The following is a 23,476-nucleotide window of genomic DNA, read 5'->3' on the forward strand; positions in this document are numbered from 1 at the left end:
CTTGGAAACTCTATGGGGCAGTTCTACTCTGCCCTATAGGGTCACAGTGAGTTGGAATCAACTCTATGGCATGGGTTTGGTTTTTTTTTTTTTTTACTGTCAAAAACTAGATCTCAAAGCATTTTCCCTACGTATTCTTCTAAGAATTGTGTGGTTTTATTTAGTTCTTATATTTAGGTCACTGATCCATTGAGTTAATTTTCATAGATGATATGAGGTATGGATCCAATTTCATTCTTTTGCATGTGGAGATCCAGTTGTCCCTGTATCATTTATCGAAAAGACTATTCTTTCTCCATTGAATGGACATGGCCCTCTTGTTGAAAATCAGTTGGCCATAGGTGTATGGGTTTATTTCTGGCATCTCAATTCTATTTCATTGGTCTATATATCTATTCTTTTACCAGTACCAGACTGGTTTTATTACTACCTTTAGTGAAATTTTCATTTCAGCTACTGTACTTTTCAGCTTCAGAATTTCTATTCAGTTTCTTTTTGTAATTTCTATTTCTTTATCCTCTATTTTGTGAGACATAAATTTCTTGGTTTCCTTTAGCTCTTTATCTGTGGCTTCCTTTAACTCTTTCAGCATATTTAAAACAGCTGATTTAAAGTCTTTTTTTGTAAGTGCAATTCCTGGGCTTCCTAAAGAACAGTTTCTGTTAATTGCTGTTTTTCCTGTGAATGGGCCACTCTTTCTTGTTTCCCTGTACACTTCATAATTTTTCATTAAAAGCTGGATATTTTTAGTATTATAATGTGACAAGTCTGGAAATTTGGTTCTCTCCACTCCCCGAATCTTGTTGTTGCTGTTTGTTTTGGATTGTAGTTGTTTCCTTGTTTAATGGCTTTTCTAAACTATTTTTGTAAGGACTGTATTCTTTGTCATGTGTGATGACAGAAGTCTCTGGTCTATTAGTTTAGTGGTCAGCTGATGATCTGACAGAGATTTCCTTAAATGCCTGGAGCCAAGGAGAGAAAAAAAATCACCCTGTCTTTATAGCTAGGCTTGGTGTGCGTGTTGGGGCACACCTTTAGCACTCAGCTGGGCAGTAACCACACTCCTTTCACCTTCACTTCCTGCTTTCACAGAGCTTGAAGGTCAGCCAGAAGTGGGAGCTTAGGACCTTCTTAGGTTTTCCACGAGTTTCTGCTCACCCTAGGCATATGCATGGGCTTCTAGATTTCCAAAATATTGGAAGCTATTCATAATCCTTATTCCCCACATCATCTAACTCCCTAGCCTTTTCTCCCAGGCTCTTTGGCATTCCTATGGTGTACCCGAACTGATATTCTCTGCCTCAGGTGGCAGTGGCTGGCTTATTTGCTTTTGAGTATTTCAACAAATGTCCTTTATGTAGCAGCTTTTTTTTGTCCTGAAAGGATTTTGAGTCAGTCAAAATAAAGGCAAACCCTTTACATTAGTCCTTCATGTAGCCACCTGACAGATCAAAACAGACAGCCACTATTCTTTGAGAAGAGTTGTGCTCCCTCTGGCACTCAGAAACTCACACTGGGAACATGGGCTGCTGTGAAGACTCTGTCAAGCCAGGAAGGGAGGATGGGGTTAGGATAAGTTAAAAATGCCACAAAGCTTCGCCTTGTTGTTGTTGCTATGTGCCATCGAGTCGGTTTCGACTCACAGTGAACTGATAGGACACATTAGAACTGCCCCATAGGGTTTCCAAGGAGCAGCTGGTGGATTAGCACTGCAGACCATATGGTTAGCAGCTAAGCTCTTAACCACTGCACCACCAGCGCTCCACAAAGCTCTCCTACTGGGTTTCAATTACCTTTTTTCTTGATTAAGCATTTGCTTGGTTGCTGTAAACCTTTGACTATTTTTCAGAGTTTCAATAAAGTTGATTCTGACAATTTTTGCCAGTTTTTTAGGCGTTTCTGTGGAGAGACAGGTCCTTAGAGTTTCCTATTCTGCCATTTTCACTGACATCACTCCTACTGTTTTTTCTAGTAGCTTTATGACCTTTGGTTTTTAAAGTCCAATTAACACTTTTTTATATTCTTTTGATATATAGACTATTTTGCTTCTTATTACAGTTATTGGTGATATGGTAAACTACTTGAGAATAGAGGCTATACAAACCTTTTAAAAATATTTTTTAATAATAATAATTAACGAGTGCTTACCATGTCTATGCACTGTGATAAGTACTTTTTGTGGACTATCTCATTTAATCTCCATATGACTATGTTATTATTATCCCCACTTTACAGATGCAGAAACTGAGGCTTAACAAGTTTAAGAAGCTTCCTCAAGATCACATAAGTAGTATGTGGTATAGTTCATTTTGGAAACCCTGGTGGCGTAGTGGTTAAGAGCTACAGCTGCTAACCAAAATGTTGGCAGTTCAAATCCATCAGGCGCTCCTTGGAAACCCTATGGGGCAGTTCTATTCTGTCCTATAGGGTCGCTATGAGTCAGAACTGACTCAACGGAAATGGGTTTGGTTTTTTTTTTTTTTGGTAGTTCCTTTCAAACCAAGGCTGTCTGAGTGTACAACCCCTGGTCTTAACCTCTACATTTGGCTACCTCCATTTTGTGTGGCACCTGGCACACAGTAGGTATACACACACAAAGTTATTGACTAATTTAGAATTCAAAGAGTGTCCCATTTAATATGTTTATATTTGATAAAACATATATTCATGTTTGCTGTGTGTAGCGTGTTGCCTTTGAGGCACAGAGGGAAGGAATGTACTTAACTTGGTTTTCCTAGTAAGTTCTATGAGCAGAAAACCAACTTCATAATGTATCCCCAAGGGCAAGCTGTATAAAAATTTACTGTTGAAGGATCTTTTAAAAGGGCTGCTGATATTATTTGTCTTTCAAAATTAAAAGTTTGAAGTGGAATTTAGATTATCTTTTTCTATAAACCAAGCAGAGCTTGCAGGAGAGTAAAAGAAAAGGACAAACCATTTAATATCAAAGACTGCTGACAATTTAATATCAAAGACTTCATGCCCTACATTTTAAACAAAACTATCAGAATTTCACATGAAAGTATGTTTTTATGTGAATAGTTTTCAAAAAAGGTTTCTCCAAATATGTTGACATTTCTTGAAAAAATTTTGGACCACCTCTTCTGAAATTTTCTTAAGTACTTAAAACACATCACTTTTTTAAAACTGCTAATGCTGAAACAGTGGTTAAGAGCATGAACTTGGGAATCAAGTGGTTGAGATTTGAATCCTGACCCAGTGACTCTTACTAGCTGAGGGACCTGGAGCAAGTTACTTAGCCTGTTTTTGCCTCAGTTTCCTCATTTGTGAGTACTTGGTGACAGGACTGTGAAAATTTAACGAAGCAAGACTTAGAGAGAGCTCAGTACAGGCCCAGCACAGAGCGCACGCCCTTCACTGCTATCGCTGTGCTTCATTGTTGTTTTTCACTGGTCTTGAGAAAGTACTGAGCGCTCTGTGAAGCCAACTATGGTGATTCCAGTGGGTGATAAAACTGAGCGGTATCATTTTTGGTAAACCTTAAACAGTAAAAGTGAGGTGTGACTATAAAAATGAATGATTTTCTTGTATGGCTGTGAAGCCAGCTTCAGAAGAAATGGTACAAAAAAATCTTGGTTAAGAAAATACCTTTCACCCAAACCAGACAGGAATATCACAAGAAACCACTATGGCAATGTCACACACACAAAAAATGACTGTGGCAAATTTCTGCACAGGCTGCATTTTCTACTTGTGACATCAGAAACTCTTCTTCCTTCCTTTGTTGAGCTTCTTTTCAAACGTAACAGAAAGGTTGGGGTTGCTTCTGTCCCACACCAGAGAGAGATGCTGAAATATCCAGACTTTGTGCTTTGATTTGGGGGCCAAATATTTGGCTTTGAGAGATGATTTTATCTGGCTCTGCCAGATTCCACTTTAGACCATGGCCCTTTGTTCATCAGTTCACAGGCTTATTTTTAACTCCTCCAGGGAACGCTGCTAAGTCCTCTCCCTGGACCCCCTGAGAGCCTGGCCAGTAGAGGGAGGCCAGGCGGTGAGTGGGGAGGAGCAGGGCGGTTTTCGCACACTGAAAACCAGCCTCAGACAACATCGCTCCCTGAATGCGGTCTACAAGTTGACTACAAAGTTACTCTGATTTCAAACGTACCAGAGAAGTTCATCCTTTAAAGAAATTCTGTGATGAGCCCTTTTGTAAAGTAATGAGTTTTGCTAATAGGTTTTGCTTTTCCATGTCATCATTTAAGTTTTTGAAAATTTGCATTTATACCTGTTGGGTTTTTTTTAAGGGAGGGCTCACTTCGATTTAGAAAGAATGAAAGCTTACAGCACAGAGATTTAAAGTCTCGAATTTTTTACACCTTAATTGGGCTTCTGATCAGAATTATATCTGATATAATTCTGATATTTGTATTTTCTCCATTATATAAGCCATCTTACCTCTTTGGCTTTGGAAAAATGACCGTTATATACTCTTAGGATGTGAAAAGATTTGGGGTACATTTTCAGAAGGGAACTGCACGACTCTTCCTTCCCTGCCCCTGAGAAGCTGGAGTGGGGGCCTGCAGGCTCTAGCCTGGCACATCAAAGGCAGAGTATCTTCTCTTGAGAAAACCCCAGGAATTGGTTCATTTCATTCTGTCCCATGAGGTTGTCAGCAGCAGTGACTCTAGAAGCTCAAAAGGGACCCAAACACTAGGGTAACTTCCACTTGGCCTCATCTCTGGAGACACCTTAGACAAGTGGTTAATAAGGACAGACTCTCGCATTAGTCCAATGGAGGCCTAAGGAGGGCCTGGCTGCTCACCTGGGTAGGAACACATCCATCCTGGTTCTCCTCAGGCTGTTGGTCCAGATGTGGATGATGCTGGCTGTGAGGTGTGGCTCAATGTGGGCCACTGGTGTGTCTTTGTCCCGGGGCATAACCAGGAACAGGCTTGCCGTACTTCCCAAGTAAGGCAGCTCCAGCACCCCGACCTGCTGTCCCACAGGGTCCTGGAACTGGCCTGAGGGTTCAGTAAATTGAGGATTAGCTCTCTCCCAGGGTTCTGGGAACCATGCTCTAGGAGGAGGCCAACTTACAGAATTAGAAACAAAACAGGATATCTACCTCACCCTCAGGGGCAGTTTGAGGCCAACAGCTGTTGGGTAATACGGACACCTTTTGTGATCTAAAGCCTAGAATCTCTAAGATAACCCTGGCTGGGCCTGCGTCCTTGGGGCTGGGGTAGCTGGACACAGTGAGGCCGATGGCACGTGGGAGACCATATTCCCTGGCTTGAAGGGGCAGCCAGTGCAATCCTGGCCTGTGGTGGCCATGTGGGGTCCCAGGTTCTTTTTGCCAGATCTTCCTATCAAGAAAGCTCTAAATCCAGATTTGGATGTCCTAATTTTCAAAACACTACACAGACCTGACAAAACATGAGTCCAGGCTGGATTTGACCTGTGGACTAATGGTTTGTAACCTCTGACCTACACAGACAGGTATCAGGATGGGCAGCAGGGAGCTTGCGGCAATGGGAATGGCTGGCCCAGGAGAAAAGGACCTGGAGGCTGGACCCTGGGAGGGGGGCTGGCACTGGGGAGAGCCCAGTGGCTAGCAGAGAGGACAAGTCCAGCCCATCAGGCAGAGCATAGGTTCAGAAGAGTGTCATGTGCCAAGTGGCGGGTGGCAGCAGACACAGTTGGCCAGGGACAAGGACACCCAGCAAGAGCTGCTGGTGAATGCATGGGTACCAGTGTGGGCCAGGAACAGGAGAGAAGGCAAGTCATATGGGACAATCTAGGCTGGCAGGTGGAGATCTAGAGCCTGGCACCCCAGCCTTGGGGTGGAGCTGCAGGCAGGACCCCTTCCTGGGACTGGTGAGATCAATGCAGGGTCTAGTACTGATGGAACAGGACAGTTGGCAGGCTATGAAGGCATGGCGCCGACTCCTTGCTCTGTCTCTTCAGTAAACATTTCCTCTGCATCCATCGTATGCCAACCACCGTGCACCTTGTGTGCTGGGAAGAGCAAGAGCTGCACAGGGCCTGCCTGTTGCCACTGAGCCGACAGTCATATCAGCCAGAGTGGGCGCCACAGCAAGGATAAAGTATACTGAGGAACTACAATAAATAGTAAATGTGGGCTTATTTACCCAACAGAGGTTCTTCAGTGCTCACCTTTAAAAAAAAAAAAAATTGCCCTGGAGTCAAGTGGGACTCATGGCGACCTTATATGTGCCGAGTACAGCTGCTCCATGGGGTTTTCCAGGCTGTGGCCTTTCAGAACAGACTGCCAGGCCTAGTGGCGGGCTTAACCACCAGGGACTCCTGGCCTCATCTTACTTGACCTCAGTGGGTAAGGACAGGTCGCATAAACAAACGTATTTATTGAGCACCCACTGTGTGCCCTGGACTGACTGCATGGTATCAAAGTAGGACTAGTCAGGGGTGTATTATCCAATAGGTAAGGTAAGCACAGTGCTGACCTTGCTTACCAGATCATTTGTAGTGAACACTTTCACATAGGTTTCACCACATCACACCATGTGAAATTGTTCACTACAGATTATTAAGTAAGCACAAGAAAGCCCATGCTTACCTTGCTTACTGGGTCATCTGCCCCTGTCAGGGACTGTAAATTTGAAAACGGGCTTTGATTCCACAGGAAGGTGCCGTGGAGTTGGGAGAGAGATAGACACCAGCCATACCTAGATGCAGAAGCTTTGATGTGGTGAAAAAATGTGAAATTGTTCACTACAGATGATCTGGTGAGCAAGGTAAGCACTGTGCTTATTTTGCCTATTGGATAATCCGCCCCTGGGACTAGTAGAAAGTTTTCTAAATGCCGAAGCTCCTAAAATACTGACTTAGATCTCCTTGAATTTCCCTCAAATAAGAGCATAATTAGACCCACAACCTGCAGGGGCTGAGCTTCATGGAGAGGCAAGCCTGGGGAGAGAGGTGCATGGAAGCAGGGATGTGGGCAGGGCAGGCGGCGGGGTGGGGGTGGGGGGGTCCTGCCTTCCTCAGTGCTGGGGTCCCACTGAAGAGCCCACACTGTAGTCTAGTCTGAGGGGCTGGAGGCTGCAGCCCCTCACGGCCAGTGGCACCCCTCACCTGACCAGGATGGGTGCAAACCAGGGCTCTTCAAAGCGGGGCTGGAACAAGCCGGCCTCGCCGTCTGGGACACTCTTGGACAGCCTCTCAGACTGAATTCTGCACCGCCCTGCCCCTCTCGCCAAATAGCAATGTGGGTTTTCAGCTTACGGGGGTGCCGGCCAGGGTGGCGGTTTTTTGGTTCCACATTAACTCCTTCCTTTACTAAGCCAAAAGGGAAATGTCAAGCATGAAATTGGGTTTCTCTTCCACATCTGCTTCCTTCCCATCCCTTCGGGAACGCTGCTCCCAGGCCCCTCTAAGGGTCCCACCCCACCCGTCTTTTCTAGGCCCTGGCCTGCCCTCTCCTTCCCTCATTCCCACACTGTCTCACTTCAGGCTGCCTGGCGGAAGGCGCTCACCGTAATTGACCTCTGCCACTTGGTACATCATGGGCACCTGCAGGACGAGGCCCTCGGCACAGGTGAAAGGCAGGAGTTGTGTGTCTGTGGAGAACCTCTTCTGCCAAGTGCTTTGGAAGGACATGGAGCTCACGAGTACAAGCTGAGCAAACGCTGACTCGTCCTGCTCCCACGATGGGCCACCTGGGGTCTCACCTGCCGGCGGGGAGCAAAGGGCCTTGGAGGAGAAGAACTTAGAATCAAACCCTGGCCGTGATAACTGCGCATGTGCGCTGCTGGGGCCGAAGTCTTTGTGGAAGCTCTATTAATTGTTGAATCAGTAAGCGTTTATAACTAGCTGTTGCTGAAGACTATGCTTTTAATCTTTGCTGAACAGGGCTGGATGCTCCCGCTGGTTCTGTCTGGGGACCGTTTTCCAGCAATGATTAGGTATTCACTCCGCAGGCCAGAAGCTGCGGTGCCACCCGCCCCCACATGGCCCAACTGCTGCTCCCTGTACCTAGTTGAGCCTTTGCATAGACAGCGAGGTTCAGGGCACTGTTTTCAGAGGGCTGAGGTTAAAATTTCATGCACTACCAGAGAGATGAGCAGGCTGCTCACCCCTAAAGGCAGAGTTTTTGCCCCAGCTCTTTATTTATTTAATAGACACACACTTTGTGATAAGCTGTGTTCTAAATGCTTTAACAAAGCCCCATCAATTCCTCACAACAACCCTGAGATCAGGTCTATCATTATTGCCCATTTTACAGATGGGGAAACTGAGGCACAGAGCAGTTGTACAAGATCACATATGTGTTAGTGGCAGAGCCACCATCCACTCAGTTTCCCAACATAGAAACTTTGGATTTGAACTCAAGTAGCCTGGCCCCAGTCCCTGGGTGATGCGAATGGTTAAGTGCTAGGTTACTAACCCAGAGGTTGGCAGTTCAAATCTGCCAAGAGGCACCTAGGAAGCAAGGCCTGGCATCTACTTCCAAAAAACCAGCCATTGAAAGCCCTATGGAGCACAGGTCTACTTTGACACACATGGAATTGCCATGAGTCAGAAGCAACTTCATGGCAACTGATTTGGTTTTGGTTTTTAGCCTGGCCCCAGACTCGGTGCTCTTAGCCACTGCACCCCACTGCCCCTCTTTCTTAGAGAGCAGTCAGCCCAGGACTTGAGAGCAGTAATGGTGTCCTCTGGCCCTCTGGAGGCATGGAAAACTGAAACAGGGAGTTCAACACTTTTAAGTAAATTGAAAAGACATTGTGAATCATCATAGAAAGTTGACAGACAGAGGGGGAGGGAAGGGGGGAAGACCACCTTATCAGCGAAGATTGTAACTTGTGCATTTTAACTCTGTAGTCCTTATCCACACATGGTTTTCAGTTCACTCACAATGTGCACATCACTTTCTATTCTGCTTTTGAAACAACACTGGGTCTTGAACACTCTTCCTACTTCTATGTAACCATTGTAATTATCAAGGACACTGGAGCCAGACTGCCTGGGTTAGGATCCTGGCTCTGTGAAGGGGAGGCAAGAAGTGAAACGCTCAGTGCCACAGTTTCTCCATTTGTAAAATGGGGGCAATAATAGTATCTACCAACCAGAACATTTGAGGGTAAAATGAGATAATGAACGTGGAATGTTTAGATCAGTGCTAAATAAATAAAAATGTAAAAAGGACCCAGTAATTATTATTACTTAATAATAATTAAAACTGCATAATATATGGATGCCATAACTTTCTGAATCATTTCTAATTGCTGGACAATTAGATTGTTCGCAAGTTGTTTTTCTTTTGACAACACTGGGCCAAACATATTATTGCATGTAACTTCTTGTTCCATCGAATTATTTCCTTAAGGTAATTCCCAAGAAACCACTTTTTCGACTCCTGCTGCACTTTGCCAGTAAACTGTCCACGAGGGCAGAGATCAGCAGAAACTCACCTGGTGACAAAGGCATGGGACAAAGCCTGCAAGGCAGGTCCCGGAGCGGGAAGCTCTGAAGGGGCAGTGACAGTGCGCTCGCGTGCGTGCGTGGGTGAGTGCGTGCGCGCGTGCGCGGCAGAAGGGGGCCAAGATCAGCTCTTCTTGCTTCACAGATTTCCTCGGTCTGCGCAGGGCCATTACTAAAATGCAGGGGCTCTCGGGAGGACAAATTTCCACTGCAATTGAGGGACCCCCAGCACCCTTCAGCATGCCCTTTGACCCAGTGATGGGATGGGTGCTCTGCCTCCATAGCCCTCTGGCAGTGGGCTCTTTTAGGCAGACGGGTTTCTTTTACCTGCCATCTGTCCGGAGGCCCGTTGGTCGCCGTGGACGGCGGTGCGGTTGGGCTTGCTGAGGTTGGTCGTCTCCAGCCTGCTGCCAGCCCACCTGGAGACCTGCTCCACGAAGCAGGGTGAGAGAGGTGTCCCCACTTGCACAAACAAGGTACACGCCAGCTCCGTCTCGGCGCGGTGGCTGGAGTTGGCTAGTGTGGCATAAACGGCGTGTAGGAAATCTCTCACCTTTTGGTCTGTGAAAAGGAGGGGGTGGGAGGCTTGAGATGAGTTGACAATGGTGGGTGTGAGTTATAACTGGGCCAAGCAGTGAGTTTGCACACTCTCAGTTTGCACATTGACACGGGACCCAGGCAACTGTACTCTTGTTTCAGAAGGTTCATCCACTATCTAGTCAATTTGGAAAAAATAATAGTTGCCTTTGAGTTGGTTCCAACTCATGACGACTGCATGTGTGTCAGAGTAGAATGTTCTCCATAGGGTTTTCAGTCGCTATGTTCAGAACTAGGTTGCCACACCCTTCTTTCTAGGCACCTCTGGATGGACTCAAACTTCCAACCTTTAAGTTAGCAGCTGAGTGATTAACTGTTTGCACCACCCAGGGACTCCCTTACTGCAACCATCCAGGAATTAGCCTGGGTCCACAGATACAAAACTGAGAAGCAATCAAGCTAGAAATCAAGAAAGAAATCAGGCTGTGATTAGGTCAAAGAGAAAACACTACTAACATTACGGAGGCCGTTCTTCCTGAACTTTCTGCTTCAGAAATGTTGACCAGTGCTAGAGTAGGGAGGGCTGGGGAAAGTGCAGTTCTTGTGTGCAGGGTGGTAAGTTTCAGATGTTTACAAAGTGAAGAGATTTGTGTGGAATGTCACAAGTAACACTGATGAACAGTGGCCAGGGTGTTGAGCGGTCAATATGTCTCCTACTGGGTCTTAAATCTCTTCCTATGACTGTAGGTCAGAAGCCTGCGTGACATCTGGATGCAGCCTCTTGTAGAATCATGCCTTCGTTTGAGAAATCCTGAGGAAAGGAACAACTCCACCCACCCCAGCTCTCCCTGAGCTGCAGACAGCTGTTGGCACTGTTGGTGGAGCCTGGGACAATGTGGAGGAAATAACAAGCATTTGAGAGAGCCAGTAGTTTCCACCTTCTTGGATGGCAGCTGGACCTCTATTTACTGTTTACACAGGGGATTGCTTCCTCCCCTCCATAATCAATAGTGAGTTTCTTTTTCATGCTCTAATTTGCCATGGTGGATGGGTTAATTTGCCAGCTACAGCTACTCCTCTCCCCTAGGCATCCCATGGCTGGAACCAGGCCTCCCCACCCACGATTCAAAGCACAGTTGAGTATCCCAGTCTTCTCACTCCAGTCACATGCCCAGCTGGGCTTGTCCAGGTCTCCGGCCCCCGTCCTGTGCAGGCTTCATCCTCTCCCCTCCCCTTCTGCCCTTCCCCCTCCCCTCCTGTCCTCTCCTCTCCTCCCTCTGCCTAAGAAGGAGGCACAGACCTTTGTTGTTTTTCGCTGCCGTGAGGTCAGCCCCTGACTCATGGCCAACCCATGTGCAACAGGGTCAGAGTGTTGTGATTCGTAGGGTTTTCACTGGCTGATTTTCAGAATTAGATCACCAAACCTTTATTCCTAGTCTGCCTTAGTCTGGAAGCTCCACTGAAATCTGTTCAGCCTCATAGCAACATGCAAACCTCCACTGACATATGAGTGGTGGCTGTGCATGAGGTGCACTGGCTGGGGATCAAACCGGGTCTTCCCCATGGAAGGCGAGAATTCCACTACAGAACCCCCACTGCCCTCCAGGCACGGCCCTTCAGCTCTCCATACAGACTCCCTGTGAGATAAAATATGTACTTTCTTCCTGTACCACCCCTGCCCGGCCTGGCTTTCCCAGGGAACCTGTACCAGTAAGTCCCTGAATAGTGTGGGGCCCGACACCCTTCCTCCCCAGATCTTCCGATAACCGAGGCCAGGCCAGCAGGCAGCTGCAGACGCATCAGTGGCCTGGCCAAAGCCCTCAGAGGAAGCCTGGGCACCCAGCCACCGGGCTGCAGACAACAGCAGTGGGCCAATTCAACTCATCCACAAACTTCCACTACCAAAGTTGCTGCTTAGAATTTATAACTGTAAAAGACGACTTATGATATATCTCATGAATTATAGCCTAACTTGAGTGCTTACATTTCATTTTAGTGAGAACAGAAATGAATGAAAAAAACACTGATAATCAGACTTTACTCCACTGAGGAAGGTCTTACGTATTTGTAGGATTATGTTCCTGTAGAATGTTGTGGAGTCCCTGGGTGGTGAAAATGGTTAACATGCTTGGCTGCAAACTGAAAGGTTAGAGGTTCGAGTCCACCCAGAGCCACCTCAAAAGACAGGCTTGATGATCTCCTACGAAACATCATGGAGTCGCCCTGAATTGGGATCCACTCAAGGCAACCGTTTTTTTTTTTTTAGAATGTTGACTGTACAGGCCGAAGTGAGGCATTTCTCTGGCCCACTGTGTAACGTGGTCTTAGGGGGTGGTCGCCAAGCTCACCTCGCCATCCTCCCAAAGATCTTGGGCCAGGGAACCTGTGTTGTTTTAACCAGAAGCATTAAAGTAGTTGAGTAAAGTGGCTTAAACTTTTGTCTGCAATCTTTTCCTGATCTGAGCTGACTTTGTCCATGCACATTGGCACGTGGGCAGAGCTTCTCTCAGTGGTTGTCCAGGTGCTGTGAGCGTACACAGTATGTTCCATTCTCACTGCCGTGAGTCCATTCCCACTCACAGTGACCCACAGGACAGAGTAGAACTTTCCCATAGTGTTTCCAAGGCTGAAATCTTTACGGAAGCAGACTGCCAGACTTTTCTTTCATGAGTTCGAACAGCCTACCTTTCGGTTAGCATCCGAGCGCTTAACCACTTTGCCACCAGGGCTGCTTAGAATATATATAAAACCAAACCTGTTGCTGTCCAGTCAATTCCAACTCATAGCAACTCTATAGGACAGAGTAGAACGACCCCATAGGGTTTCTAAGGAATGGCTGGTGGATTCAAACTGTCAACGTTTTGGTTAGCAGCCATGACGCTTAACCACTTTACCACCAGGGCTCCAGAATATATATAGCCAGAAGAAAAAATAACTTAAGTTGACTCTTTATAGAAACTGTTCGAAACACTTGACATTCATTCTCACATTTAACCCTATTAACAACCTGTGTAGCAAGTATTAACATTATTCCCGTTTTATAGATGGAGAACTGAGGCTCAGATAAATTAAGGAGCTTACTCAGTGTCAACCTGTTGTAGGTGGTGGAGCTGGGGTTTGAACAAGTTTGTCTGACTCCAAATGCTTCACTGTCCTGCCTGCCCACAGGTGAGGAATGGATGGAGTAGGAAGACTCCTCTCTGCTTCAGATAGCTTGGCTCCTCCTGGAAATGAACATGGGCCATGGAGGCAGTGGCCCCTGTTTGTGTACACTGTGGTGTATTTCCTAGATCCTGGTCTGTGAAGGGGCGAGAGTGATTATCAACTTCTTCTCTTCTGCAGCCCTGTAAAGGGAATCCTGTAATTGCTGGCTTCATTTCTCTCCGCCTTCCTCCTTGGAAATAGAAAGCCATCTTCTTGCTGGAAAGAGGCTACGTGATTATAATCAGATGCCGAGAGGAAGGAGGCAGAAGGAGGAAGGAAAGACAACCACAGAGGGCATGAGGAGAGGACCCTAGGATTGGCGCCAGAATGAGGAAAGGCTAACAGCAGAAGTGGAGTTTTCACCAGTGTTTCTGTGGGTCACCCCTTACACTCACGGGAGACATTAGCATGGAGAGTACATTCCTCTTTAATTAATTTGACTGCTGACCTGAATGAACTTCTCAAATGTGACACTGAATCTGGGAGGTCCTGCCAGGGGCAGATTAACCAGTAAGCACACTACGCACCGGCTTACAGTAAGCAAGGTAGGCAGGGGATTTATTTTTCTACTTCTAATCCGTAGTGCACAATTTCACAGGGGCTTCAAAGAGGTGGTGAAAAACAGGTGAAACTGTGCACTACAGATTAGTAAGCGGGCACAATTAAGCCTGTGTGTACCTTGCTTATTGGATAATTCATCCCAGCTGGCTTTACCACAACTCTGTCCTAAATCTGTTCTGATATAAGACGAACACCTCTTTTTTCTTTTAGTTTTCATAGCCTGCTATATGGTAGGGTTTTGAACAGTAAATCATACATTGAACATCTGTGAGTGAACATCAGAGAATGATTACATCAGCAAATTACACACTGCAATATTGTATGTAGTGCATATTACTAATGATAAAAGGTACAAAAAAACACAGTCGTAAGTGTGGTTCATGGTAACTCGAATATGTCATAAGTCGAGGTCTACTTGGTATATAAAATTCTCTAAGTACAAGAACTGTCTTCAGGACACTGTTATTTTAATTGCCGGAGAACTAGAAGAGAATTAAGTTTAGGATGATCTCCAAAGGATTTGTTTGGGCTGAGATGTCTCTGGTGAGAACGAGAGAAAGCACGGTGCTTGTATATTTATGCAACTGCTGAATGGCCTAGATTTTGGCTAAGGAACTGTGGAAAGAACATAGGATTTGGAGTCAGAAAATCTGGAATTTGAATCCTGCCTCCGTTACATGCCTGCTGGGTAAGCTGAGTCTCGCCAAGTCATTAACCTCTTCCTGCCTTTGTGACTTACTTCTAAAACGAAGCTGTTAGTAGAGAGCTAGCTACGGTATAGAGGGGAGTGGTAGCTCAGTGGTAGGACTCTGACCTTCCATGCAGGAGACCTGGGTTCCATTCCCAGCAGTGCGCCTTGCACACAGCCACCACGTGTCTGTCACTGGAGGCTTATGGGTTGCTGTGGTGCTGAAGAGGTTTCAGCAGAGCCTCCAGGTCAGGAAGAAAGGCCTAGCTATCTGCTTCCACAAATCAGCCAATGAAAACCCTCTTGTGTGATCCTGTTGTGCATGGGGTGCCATGAGTCAGGGGCTGCCTCAATGGCAGCTAACAACAACAACAAAGCCATAATGAGTATAAGAGTAAACTCCATATGCTTCATCAAACAGAATTCTTTCCCAGGGGCCACACCACCTTTATCTCTGAGGCCTGGTTCTTTATGCCCAACAGAAAGCTATACAATGGTCTTCATTAATTTACGTGGAAGCACAATGAAAATTCCTGTAACACGGAACATTGGGAAATTGTGCGCTTCATTTCCATAAAGGTAGTCTTTGGGGATATCACGGGTGCCTGTTCTGAATCTCATATTGTGTTTGTAGACCAGCAGGCCTGAATCCTGGCAAAGTTCCTGGTGGTCACATACTGGCTAGCACACAGTGAGAAGAAAACAGGGCTGAAGTGCGGTGCTGCAATCGTGGAGAGACCTTTCTGTTGATCAAACAGGAAGAATGTCCCAAGACCTTGAGATACGCTTTGCTGCTGCTTTTTACATGTGTTTTCTTGGTCTGTAATGACGGTGGCAAAGCGGTTAAGTGCTATGGCTGCTAACTGCCAGGCGCTCCTCAGAAACTCCATGGGGCAGTTCTACTCTGTCCTGTAGGGTCGCAGTGAGTCGGAATCGACTCCGTGGCACTGGGTTTGGTTTGGTTTTTGTTTTTGAATGACTTGTAGGAGTTCCTGGGTGGTGCCAACAGTTAGCGCACTTGGCTGCTAACTGAATGATTAGTGATTCAAGTCCACCCAGATTCACCTCGAAAGAAAGACCTGGTGAAGATCTACTCCTGAAGAATCAGCCGTTGAAATTCCTGCAGAACATAGCTCTGCTCTGACACACAGGGCTGCCTGCAGAACATAGCTCTGCTCTGACACACACAGGGCTGCCTGCAGAAAGGACATAGCTCTGCTCTGACACACACAGGGCTGCCTGCAGAACATAGCTCTGCTCTGACACACACAGGGCTGCCTGCAGAAAGGACATAGCTCTGCTCTGACACACACAGGGCTGCCTGCAGAACATAGCTCTGCTCTGACACACACAGGGCTGCCTGCAGAACATAGCTCTGCTCTGACACACACAGGGCTGCCTGCAGAAAGGACATAGCTCTGCTCTGACACACACAGGGCTGCCTGCAGAACATAGCTCTGCTCTGACACACACAGGGCTGCCTGCAGAACATAGCTCTGCTCTGACACACACAGGGCTGCCTGCAGAACATAGGTCTGCTCTGACACACACAGGGCTGCCTGCAGAACATAGCTCTGCTCTGACACACACAGGGCTGCCTGCAGAACATAGCTCTGCTCTGACACACACAGGGCTGCCCGGGGTCGGAGTGACCAGACAGCAGCTACTACTGACTTTTAGAAGAAAGAGGGGCCCTCCAGGTGGCAAAGCTAGTGGGCTGTTGCGAGCAGGACACACGATTCTCTGAACTGTCCTGGGGCGAGGCAAAGCACAAACCCATTGCTGTTGAGTTGATTCCGACTCATAGAGACTCTGTAAGACAGAGTAGAACTGCTCCATAGGGTTTCCAGGGAGAGCCTGGTGGGTTCTAACTGCCGAGCTTTTGGTGAGTAGCTGGAGCTCTAACTACCCCGTAGACTGTGCCGCCAGGGAAGGCACGGTCATAGTCTGGTAACCAGCACTCTGTAAACAGGTGCATTCCTATTCATAATAATTACCCCCGCCTCTACAATCCAGACTTCTCTGATTAAGGAAAAAAGTAGGGCTATGTTCTACGGAGCATGATTATTAACCATTCTTGAAACTTGGGAATTCTTGAATGGGCTAAATGGAACTCCATTAATCATCGTATTTGACTCACTAGGTACCATGCTTGTAATCAGCTTTGTTCCTCTGCAGGAAAACCACACCTGCATTTTCTAACTTTCTTCCTAATCCTGACTTCTCTGAAAATCTGCTTCCAGGCTGAAACACCCACCCCCTTTTTTCATATTCCTCTTTATGCTTCATAACCCAGCTCAAATGTCATCTCTCCTTTTTTATTGTACTTTAGATGAAGGTTTACAGAGCAAAGTAGTTTCTCATTAAAAAGTTAACACACACATTGTTTTGTGACATTGGTTAACAACCCCACGATAGGTCCGTACTCTCCCTTCTCGACCTTGGGTTCCTTCTCTATTACCAGCTTTCCTGTCCCCTCCTGCCTTCTCATCTTGCCCCTGGGCTGTGTGCCCCTTTAGTCCCGTTTTGTTTTATGGGCCTGTCTAATCTTTGGCTGAAGGGTGAGCCTCAGGAGTAACTTCATTACTGAGCTAACAGGGTGTCCAGGGGCCATAATCTTGGGGTTGCTCCAGTCTCTGTCAGGCCAGTAAGACTGGTCTTTTTTTGTGAGTTAGAGTTTTGTTCTACATTTTTCTCCAGCTCTGTCGGGGAGCTTCTATTGTGATCCCAGTCCGAGCAGTTGGTGTTGGTAGTCAAATGTCATCTCCTCTGAGGAGACATCTCGGTCCAGCAGTGGAAGAGATCATTCCCCACCCTCCCTGTACGGACTTAGTTCAGACGAACTCACTGACTGCACCTGTATTAGAGTGTACTTCTACGTGCGTCATCCCTGAGACTGACCTGAGCTCAGGGTTTCCTTCCCCGTCTGTGTCGTTGGGTCCCCAGCACAGCACCAGCCAGCACTGGAACAGGGGCTCAGTGGTGCTTGACGAGCTGCAAACTGCACTGAATCTAACGTGGCTGGAGAATAACTCCGCGGGTATGTGTGCTTGCATGATACACTTGCTGAGAAAAATTAAGTTCAATAAATTGTATCTGTCTTCGAATGTTCCCAGAGAGAATACACATTTGTCAGTTGGCCAACAGGGTCGCAAGACTTGTTTTGACAGAGGATGGCATGAGGATGGACTGCCATGTAACCGGACATCTTGGGGGCTAACCTTTACTCGCCAGCTAAAGATTCCATCCCAAAGGAGGTTCTCTCCAAGACTGTGTGGTGGGTAGTTCTTATGTTTTCTAACAAATATTAATTTACTCAGTTCTAACTCCCATCCTTTTTTTAATTGACATCTTATTCTAAGGTAGGAGCCCTGGTGGTGCAGTGGTTAAAATGCTCAGCTGCTAACTAAAACGTTGGTGGTTTGAACCCACAAGCTGCTCCACGAGAGAAAGATGTGGCAGTTTGCTTCTGTAAAGGTGTACAGACTTGGAAACCCTATGGGGCAGTTCTACCCTGTACTATATTGGTCCCCATGAGTCGGAATCGACTTGCTGGCAGTGGGTTTGGTTTTTGGTACTCTAAGGCAGAAAAGGAATCGCTGTGTACAGATTGGCTGTCTAGTGTGGAGCTGGTACCAAAGGCCAGGTGTGTAGGCCTGAGGCCCTGAGTGGGAGGCTGCCGAGGCTGACCTAGCCTTCAGGAGACTCTTGCCACAGCGGGCAGAGCTGTCGTAAAAGACATCACCCACAGACATGGCTCTGACTAGAAGTCACAGATTTATGATAGCAGGCTGGTCAAGAGCATGGGCTCTGGAGCCAGACAACCTGTTTTTGAATCTCAACTCTGCCACTCACTAGCTGTGTGTCTTTGAGAAAGTTGCTTAAACTCTCTGCACTTACTTACTTATCTCTAAAAAAAACAAAAAACTCTTACCGTTGAGTCATTTCCAACTCACAGCGACCCTATAGGACGGAGTAGAACTGCCCCACAGGGTTTCCAAGGAGCAGCTGGTAGCTCCGAATGGCTGACATTTTCTTTAGCAGCTGAGTTCTTAACCACTGTGCCGCCAGGGCTCCACTTCTAAAATAGGCATGCTTATAAAATTGCCTACCCGCATAAGGTTGCTGTGATAATAAATTAATATTTACAGAGTGCTTCGTACACTGCTTGGCACCTAGTATGTACTATAAAAAGATTTGTTAAGTGAAATTGAAAATTGCCATGGATCCTGAAGTTAGAAGGGAACCTTAAAAATCATCCAGAGTAACCACCACTCCAAAGTTTGAATCCCTTCACTACATTCTTGCCAAGTAGTCCTCTTTCTCTAGGTGCCTGCCTGTGGTGCCTGGGGGCTCACCATGTCCCGAGGCAGCCCGGCTGTGAGGTGTGGGCAGGCCTCTTACCGTGGACAGTGTAGCCCAGGGCATCTTCCAGCTGCTGGCGGGTGCTTCCACGGGCTCCAAACTGCAGGATCTCCAGAGGGATGGACACGGCAGCAGGAGAAATGATGAAGTTGGTTGCCTTCCTAATTCCTGCCGCGCTCTGGTAGAGACGAAGTGCAAACTCAGTCTTTAGCAACTTCAGGCCTTCATGGAGGCCGCCATTTCCTCCGAGGAAACAGGTGTGCAGGAGCAAGAGCAGGAAGAAGAGGGGCCTCATGGAGACAGGGAGGGTTCTGCAATCCCAAAGGTGGCGATGCAGGGTGAGATGGGGCCGGTGACTAGAGGGCCACATCCCACAGAGAATTGGGACACTCTGGTTTGGTGTTCCAAAAAAACCCAACCAAACCCATTGCCCTCGCATGGATTCTGACTCACAGCAACCCTATAGGACAGAGTAGAACTGTCCCATAGGGTTTCCAAAGCTGTAAATTTTTACAAGACTGCCCCATCTTTCTGCCGCAGAGTGGCTGGTGGGTTCCAGCCGCCAAGCTTTCTGTTAGCAGCCAAGCATTTTAACCACTGTGCTGCCCCACCATGGCTCCTGGGAATGGCTGAGGGAGATGTTCATTTAGTTGTCTTGGTTACTCAGCCCCGCTCCCATCACCCCCGCTGCTCCCTCCACCATATGATGTCTGCATTAGAAATACTCTCCTGTGATCCTTTTGAAAACTAAACTGTGGGCTGGGAGGCCTGGATTTTAGGCCTGCTTCCAGGTGGTGCAAGCAGTTTTTGTTCAGCTGTTAACCTAAAGGTTGGCAGTTTGAACCCACCCAGCAGCACCTTGGAAGAAAGGCCTGGAGAGCTACTTTAGAAAAATCAGCCATTGAAAACCCTATGGAGCACAGTTCTACACTGGCATACATGGGGTCACATGAGTCAGAGTTGGCTCAAAGGCAACTGATTTTTCCTGCCACTTACGAGATGGAGGAACTTGGGTAAGTCCCTGTTTAGATCAGAAGCAAACCATTATGTTGGAGAAAAAAATATAAGAAACATAACCTATTCATGTTTCTTGGTATTTAGCCAGCCAATAGCTATGCCATGTCTATCATTAATAGTAATAATAGTAACCATAATAATGATAAAATTTATAAACCATGTTACAAAACTCTGTACTGTATACTCATTTAATCATCACAATAATCGTGCAAGACAGTTGTTATTATTTCGACGATAGAGATGACGATGTGGATGTTTAGAGAGCCCAGTGAGTCATTTCAGAAGACACATGCCTGAGACTCAAGCCCAGGCCTTCTATATGGGGCATATAAAATACTGAGAATATATATGCTCACCGATACATGAGTTTATCAGAATATCACACCTCTTGTGATATCAGTTAGTCTCATAAAAAAAAATTTCATAGAGAGCACAATTACACAGCATATGTGGGGACCATGGTCTCGGGAAACATCTGGCTCAATTAGCATAACATTGTTTAGATGGTGCCTGGCTACTACCACTGACTGCTCTGACAGGGATCACAGTGGTCTCGGACAGAGCTGGAGAAGGGAGAGTGCTGACATGTCATGGGGTTGGTAACCGATGACACAAAACGATTTGTGTACTGTTTAATGAGAAGCTAGTTTGTTCTGTAAACTTTCATCTAAAGTACAATAAGAAAAAAAAAGTTACACAGCATAGCTCCTATGACAGAAATGTACCCCTCCAAGGAAGAGAAAGCATTAGCTAGAAATTAACACAAAGAAGAGACCCAAAAAAACCCAACGTTTTCAACAACTATGCCACACATATAGCCAACAACAATTTTTGCAAAGTTGTCTGTCTCTGGTATCAGACTGTATTGATGTGAGAGAGGCCCAGTTCAAAGTCATTCCCTACAAGAAGTTCGCAAGTAAGGCCACTGGGCTCAGTGATATCTGCCTGAGATAAAGGCTCAAGGTGGAAAAGCACCCTCTTCTTTTTAACCTGTCCCTTCTGCAGCCAAGCATGAATGTAGGGAGGGTGATCTATCTCTAGAAGGAACATGGCATCTTGGGGCGGGGGGTGTCTTTCTGTGTGTGTTTGGAGGTGGCGGGCCCCAGTCCAGGGTCGTTTGTAAAACCCCAAGTTGCAGTGCTCTCGAAGCCCCTTGAACCTCCCTCAGGAAGCCCCTCAGCAATCAGCCCGTGATGCCCTGGGCTCGATCACATCCCTGCCATGGTTCACCATGGATGAACATCTTACTCACGGCCTCTTGTATGGGACTGCTGTGTTTCCTTGTTCGCTTGTGTTCCTGTGGCCCCCTGCATTAACACGCTCCCTTTTAAAAAGTGGAGCAGACTCTGCTTTGAATCACAAGACAGTGTGGGAAGGAAGCTGGTGATTGCCGTCTCTGCCAGCGATGTCTCTACCACTCGGTCCAAATTCCTGGGGCCTGGAGGTCCTGGTGGGAGCCAGGCGAAGGCACACAGCCTTGGTCAGCAAAGCCAAGAGTGGCAGCAGGGCGCTGGGGATGGAGCCAGCCACACCTGCCAAGCCTTCTTAGGCTTGTGACCTGGTTGTACCAGCAAGGGACCCCTCACCCAGCCCTTTGTCACTTTGAGGAATTCCACTGACTCTCTGCCATCTGGGCTTTTGCTGGGTACCAGGTACCTAACGCTTCCCTACCTCCTCTGTGAAGAGAACAATAAATCAGTCATTGGGCCTGACTCAACGCTTTCAGCAAACGACATTCTGCAAGAAGAGAAAGAAAAAGCAAGATACAGCAAATCGGCTTGGGAGAGGGTGACTCATTTTAATTATTCTTAATAAAAACACATGTATTCATTTGTTAATATGTAATAAAAACTCTTAAAAACCTTGTTCTTTTCTGATACAACAGTTAAATGAATCCAATGACTGAGCTTGAGAAAGACAGCATGTTATCAATGACTAAATACACATTTTTGGAATGTATAAGCAGAGCTGTTAAAAGTCTGTCCTTGTGACTGATTCAGAAATACAAACATTTCTGATAAAGCCTTAGCCATTGTATTAAGTTCAAACAGATGATAGGTTATATGGTATTACATTCTTTTTTTTTTTTTAAAGAAGAAGAGATTTGGAAATGAATGCAATTCTTAGCCACTATTTCTCAGGCACCTGTTAGTGTTAATATCTGAAAAGGAATGAGGCTGTGTTTCATCTGACCGCTGCAACCGTTCAGACCCCTATGGTCAGTGAGTGGGTAAATCCCTTCAAGGCAGAGTTTTAATGCTAACATCTGAGCCTGAGATCGTTTTTAGGTCTTAGGATAGAAAGCATTCTATAGTGTTTCACATGAAATCGTCCCAACATCTTTAATTTAGGTATAAGTTCATTATTGAAGGCCTCGGATTCTAAGTCATAGAATGACAGGGTAATAAATACGTTTAACTTATTTATAGTACCCATACCAAACCAAACCTGTGGCCATTGAATGGATTCCAACTCATAGCAACCCTATAGGACAGAGTAGAACTGCCCCATAGGATTTCCGAGGAGCGGCTGGTAGATTTAAACTGCTCACCTTTTGGTTAGCAGTTGCGCTCTTTACCACTGCGCCACCAGGGTTCCATAGCACCCATACTGTTCCGTTGTGGTGAGTCAATTCTGACTCAAAACGACCTTGTAGGACAGAGTAGAACTGCCCCAAAGAGTTTCCAAGGAGTGGCTGGTAGATTCGAACTGCCAACCTTTTGGTTAGCAGCCATAGTTCGCCGTAGCTGTTAACCACTGTGCCCTGCCGCAAGGGCTTCTCCACAGCACTTGTAGAGGGCATGAAATCTACCCATCCTCCCCCCCAAAATATTTCTTTTGACCATACCCTGGGTTCCATGACATTGGGGTAGGTCCTGGGGAAATGGCAGTGAACTGGCTCTGAGTGGACCCTTTTTTATTTTTAGCACCCCAACTCCCCCCCGCTCCAGTCCTTGGTAACCGTGAATATTCTTTTGTCTTCATCAATTTGCCTATTCTAGATATTTCATATAAATGGCATCAGATAATATTTGTCCTTTTGTGTCTGGCTTATTTCACTTAGCATAATGTTTTTGGGGTTCCTCCATGCCGCAGCATGTATCAGAGCTGTATTTCTCCTTATAGCTGAATAATACTCCAGTGTGTGATACGCCACATTTGTTTATCCATTCATTGGTGGATGGGCGCTGGGTTGTTTCCACCTTCGGCTGTTGTGAATGAGTGGTCATTTTCGATGTTGATGCTGATGAAAAAAGAGCTGGCCATGAAGAAGGCCACAGTAGCTTGCAAGGGCTGTTTGCTGACAGTGTGGGTTCCTGGCCACTGGAATTACGTGCAGACGAGCCGATTCACTATCTGCCAGAAGTGGGGCAGGGAGATGCCTGTAAAAAGATATCTCAAATTGGAAAGAAGCTGGGCTGTGTGACTTCTAGGAGCCACCCTTCCTGATGTTAAGAATGTACAATTCTAAATTTGTACGTTTTTAAATGTTTTTTAAAAATCTCAAGGAAAAATGCTAGGCAAGCAACGTAAAGGAAGTTTTGCCTTTATAGGTAAAACATTTCAAGGCGTTAGTGAATGAAAGATGAAGCACAGCTGATTTTTCTTTTGTGTACTCAGCTGTTAACCTCTGACCATTCAAGCAGAGATGTTGGTTAGAATGCTATGACTCCA

The 23,476-nt window shown here is 46.3% G+C and overlaps 2 protein-coding genes across 2 annotated transcripts in view; both read right to left on the minus strand.

Moving 5' to 3' along the window:
• The window catches only part of SERPINE3 (serpin family E member 3), a 42,950-nt gene extending 23,871 nt beyond the window's left edge, over positions 1–19,079 (minus strand). Inside the window, exons 1-5 of the mRNA XM_049852897.1 lie at positions 18,824–19,079; positions 9,757–9,990; positions 9,420–9,637; positions 7,482–7,782; positions 4,787–4,985 (exon numbers count right to left, since the gene is read on the minus strand). Coding sequence (XP_049708854.1) covers positions 4,787–4,985; positions 7,482–7,782; positions 9,420–9,637; positions 9,757–9,990; positions 18,824–19,079 — 1,208 coding nt within the window. The remainder of the gene's footprint in view (positions 1–4,786; positions 4,986–7,481; positions 7,783–9,419; positions 9,638–9,756; positions 9,991–18,823) is intronic.
• Positions 19,080–23,125: 4,046 nt separating this feature from the next.
• FAM124A (family with sequence similarity 124 member A) overlaps positions 23,126–23,476 on the minus strand; it is a 223,461-nt gene continuing 223,110 nt past the window's right edge. Inside the window, exon 4 of the mRNA XM_049853326.1 lies at positions 23,126–23,184. Coding sequence (XP_049709283.1) covers positions 23,155–23,184 — 30 coding nt within the window. The 3' untranslated portion in view covers positions 23,126–23,154. The remainder of the gene's footprint in view (positions 23,185–23,476) is intronic.

This window comes from Elephas maximus, chromosome 14, assembly GCF_024166365.1.
Source record: "Elephas maximus indicus isolate mEleMax1 chromosome 14, mEleMax1 primary haplotype, whole genome shotgun sequence".
Taxonomy (NCBI): domain Eukaryota; kingdom Metazoa; phylum Chordata; class Mammalia; order Proboscidea; family Elephantidae; genus Elephas; species Elephas maximus.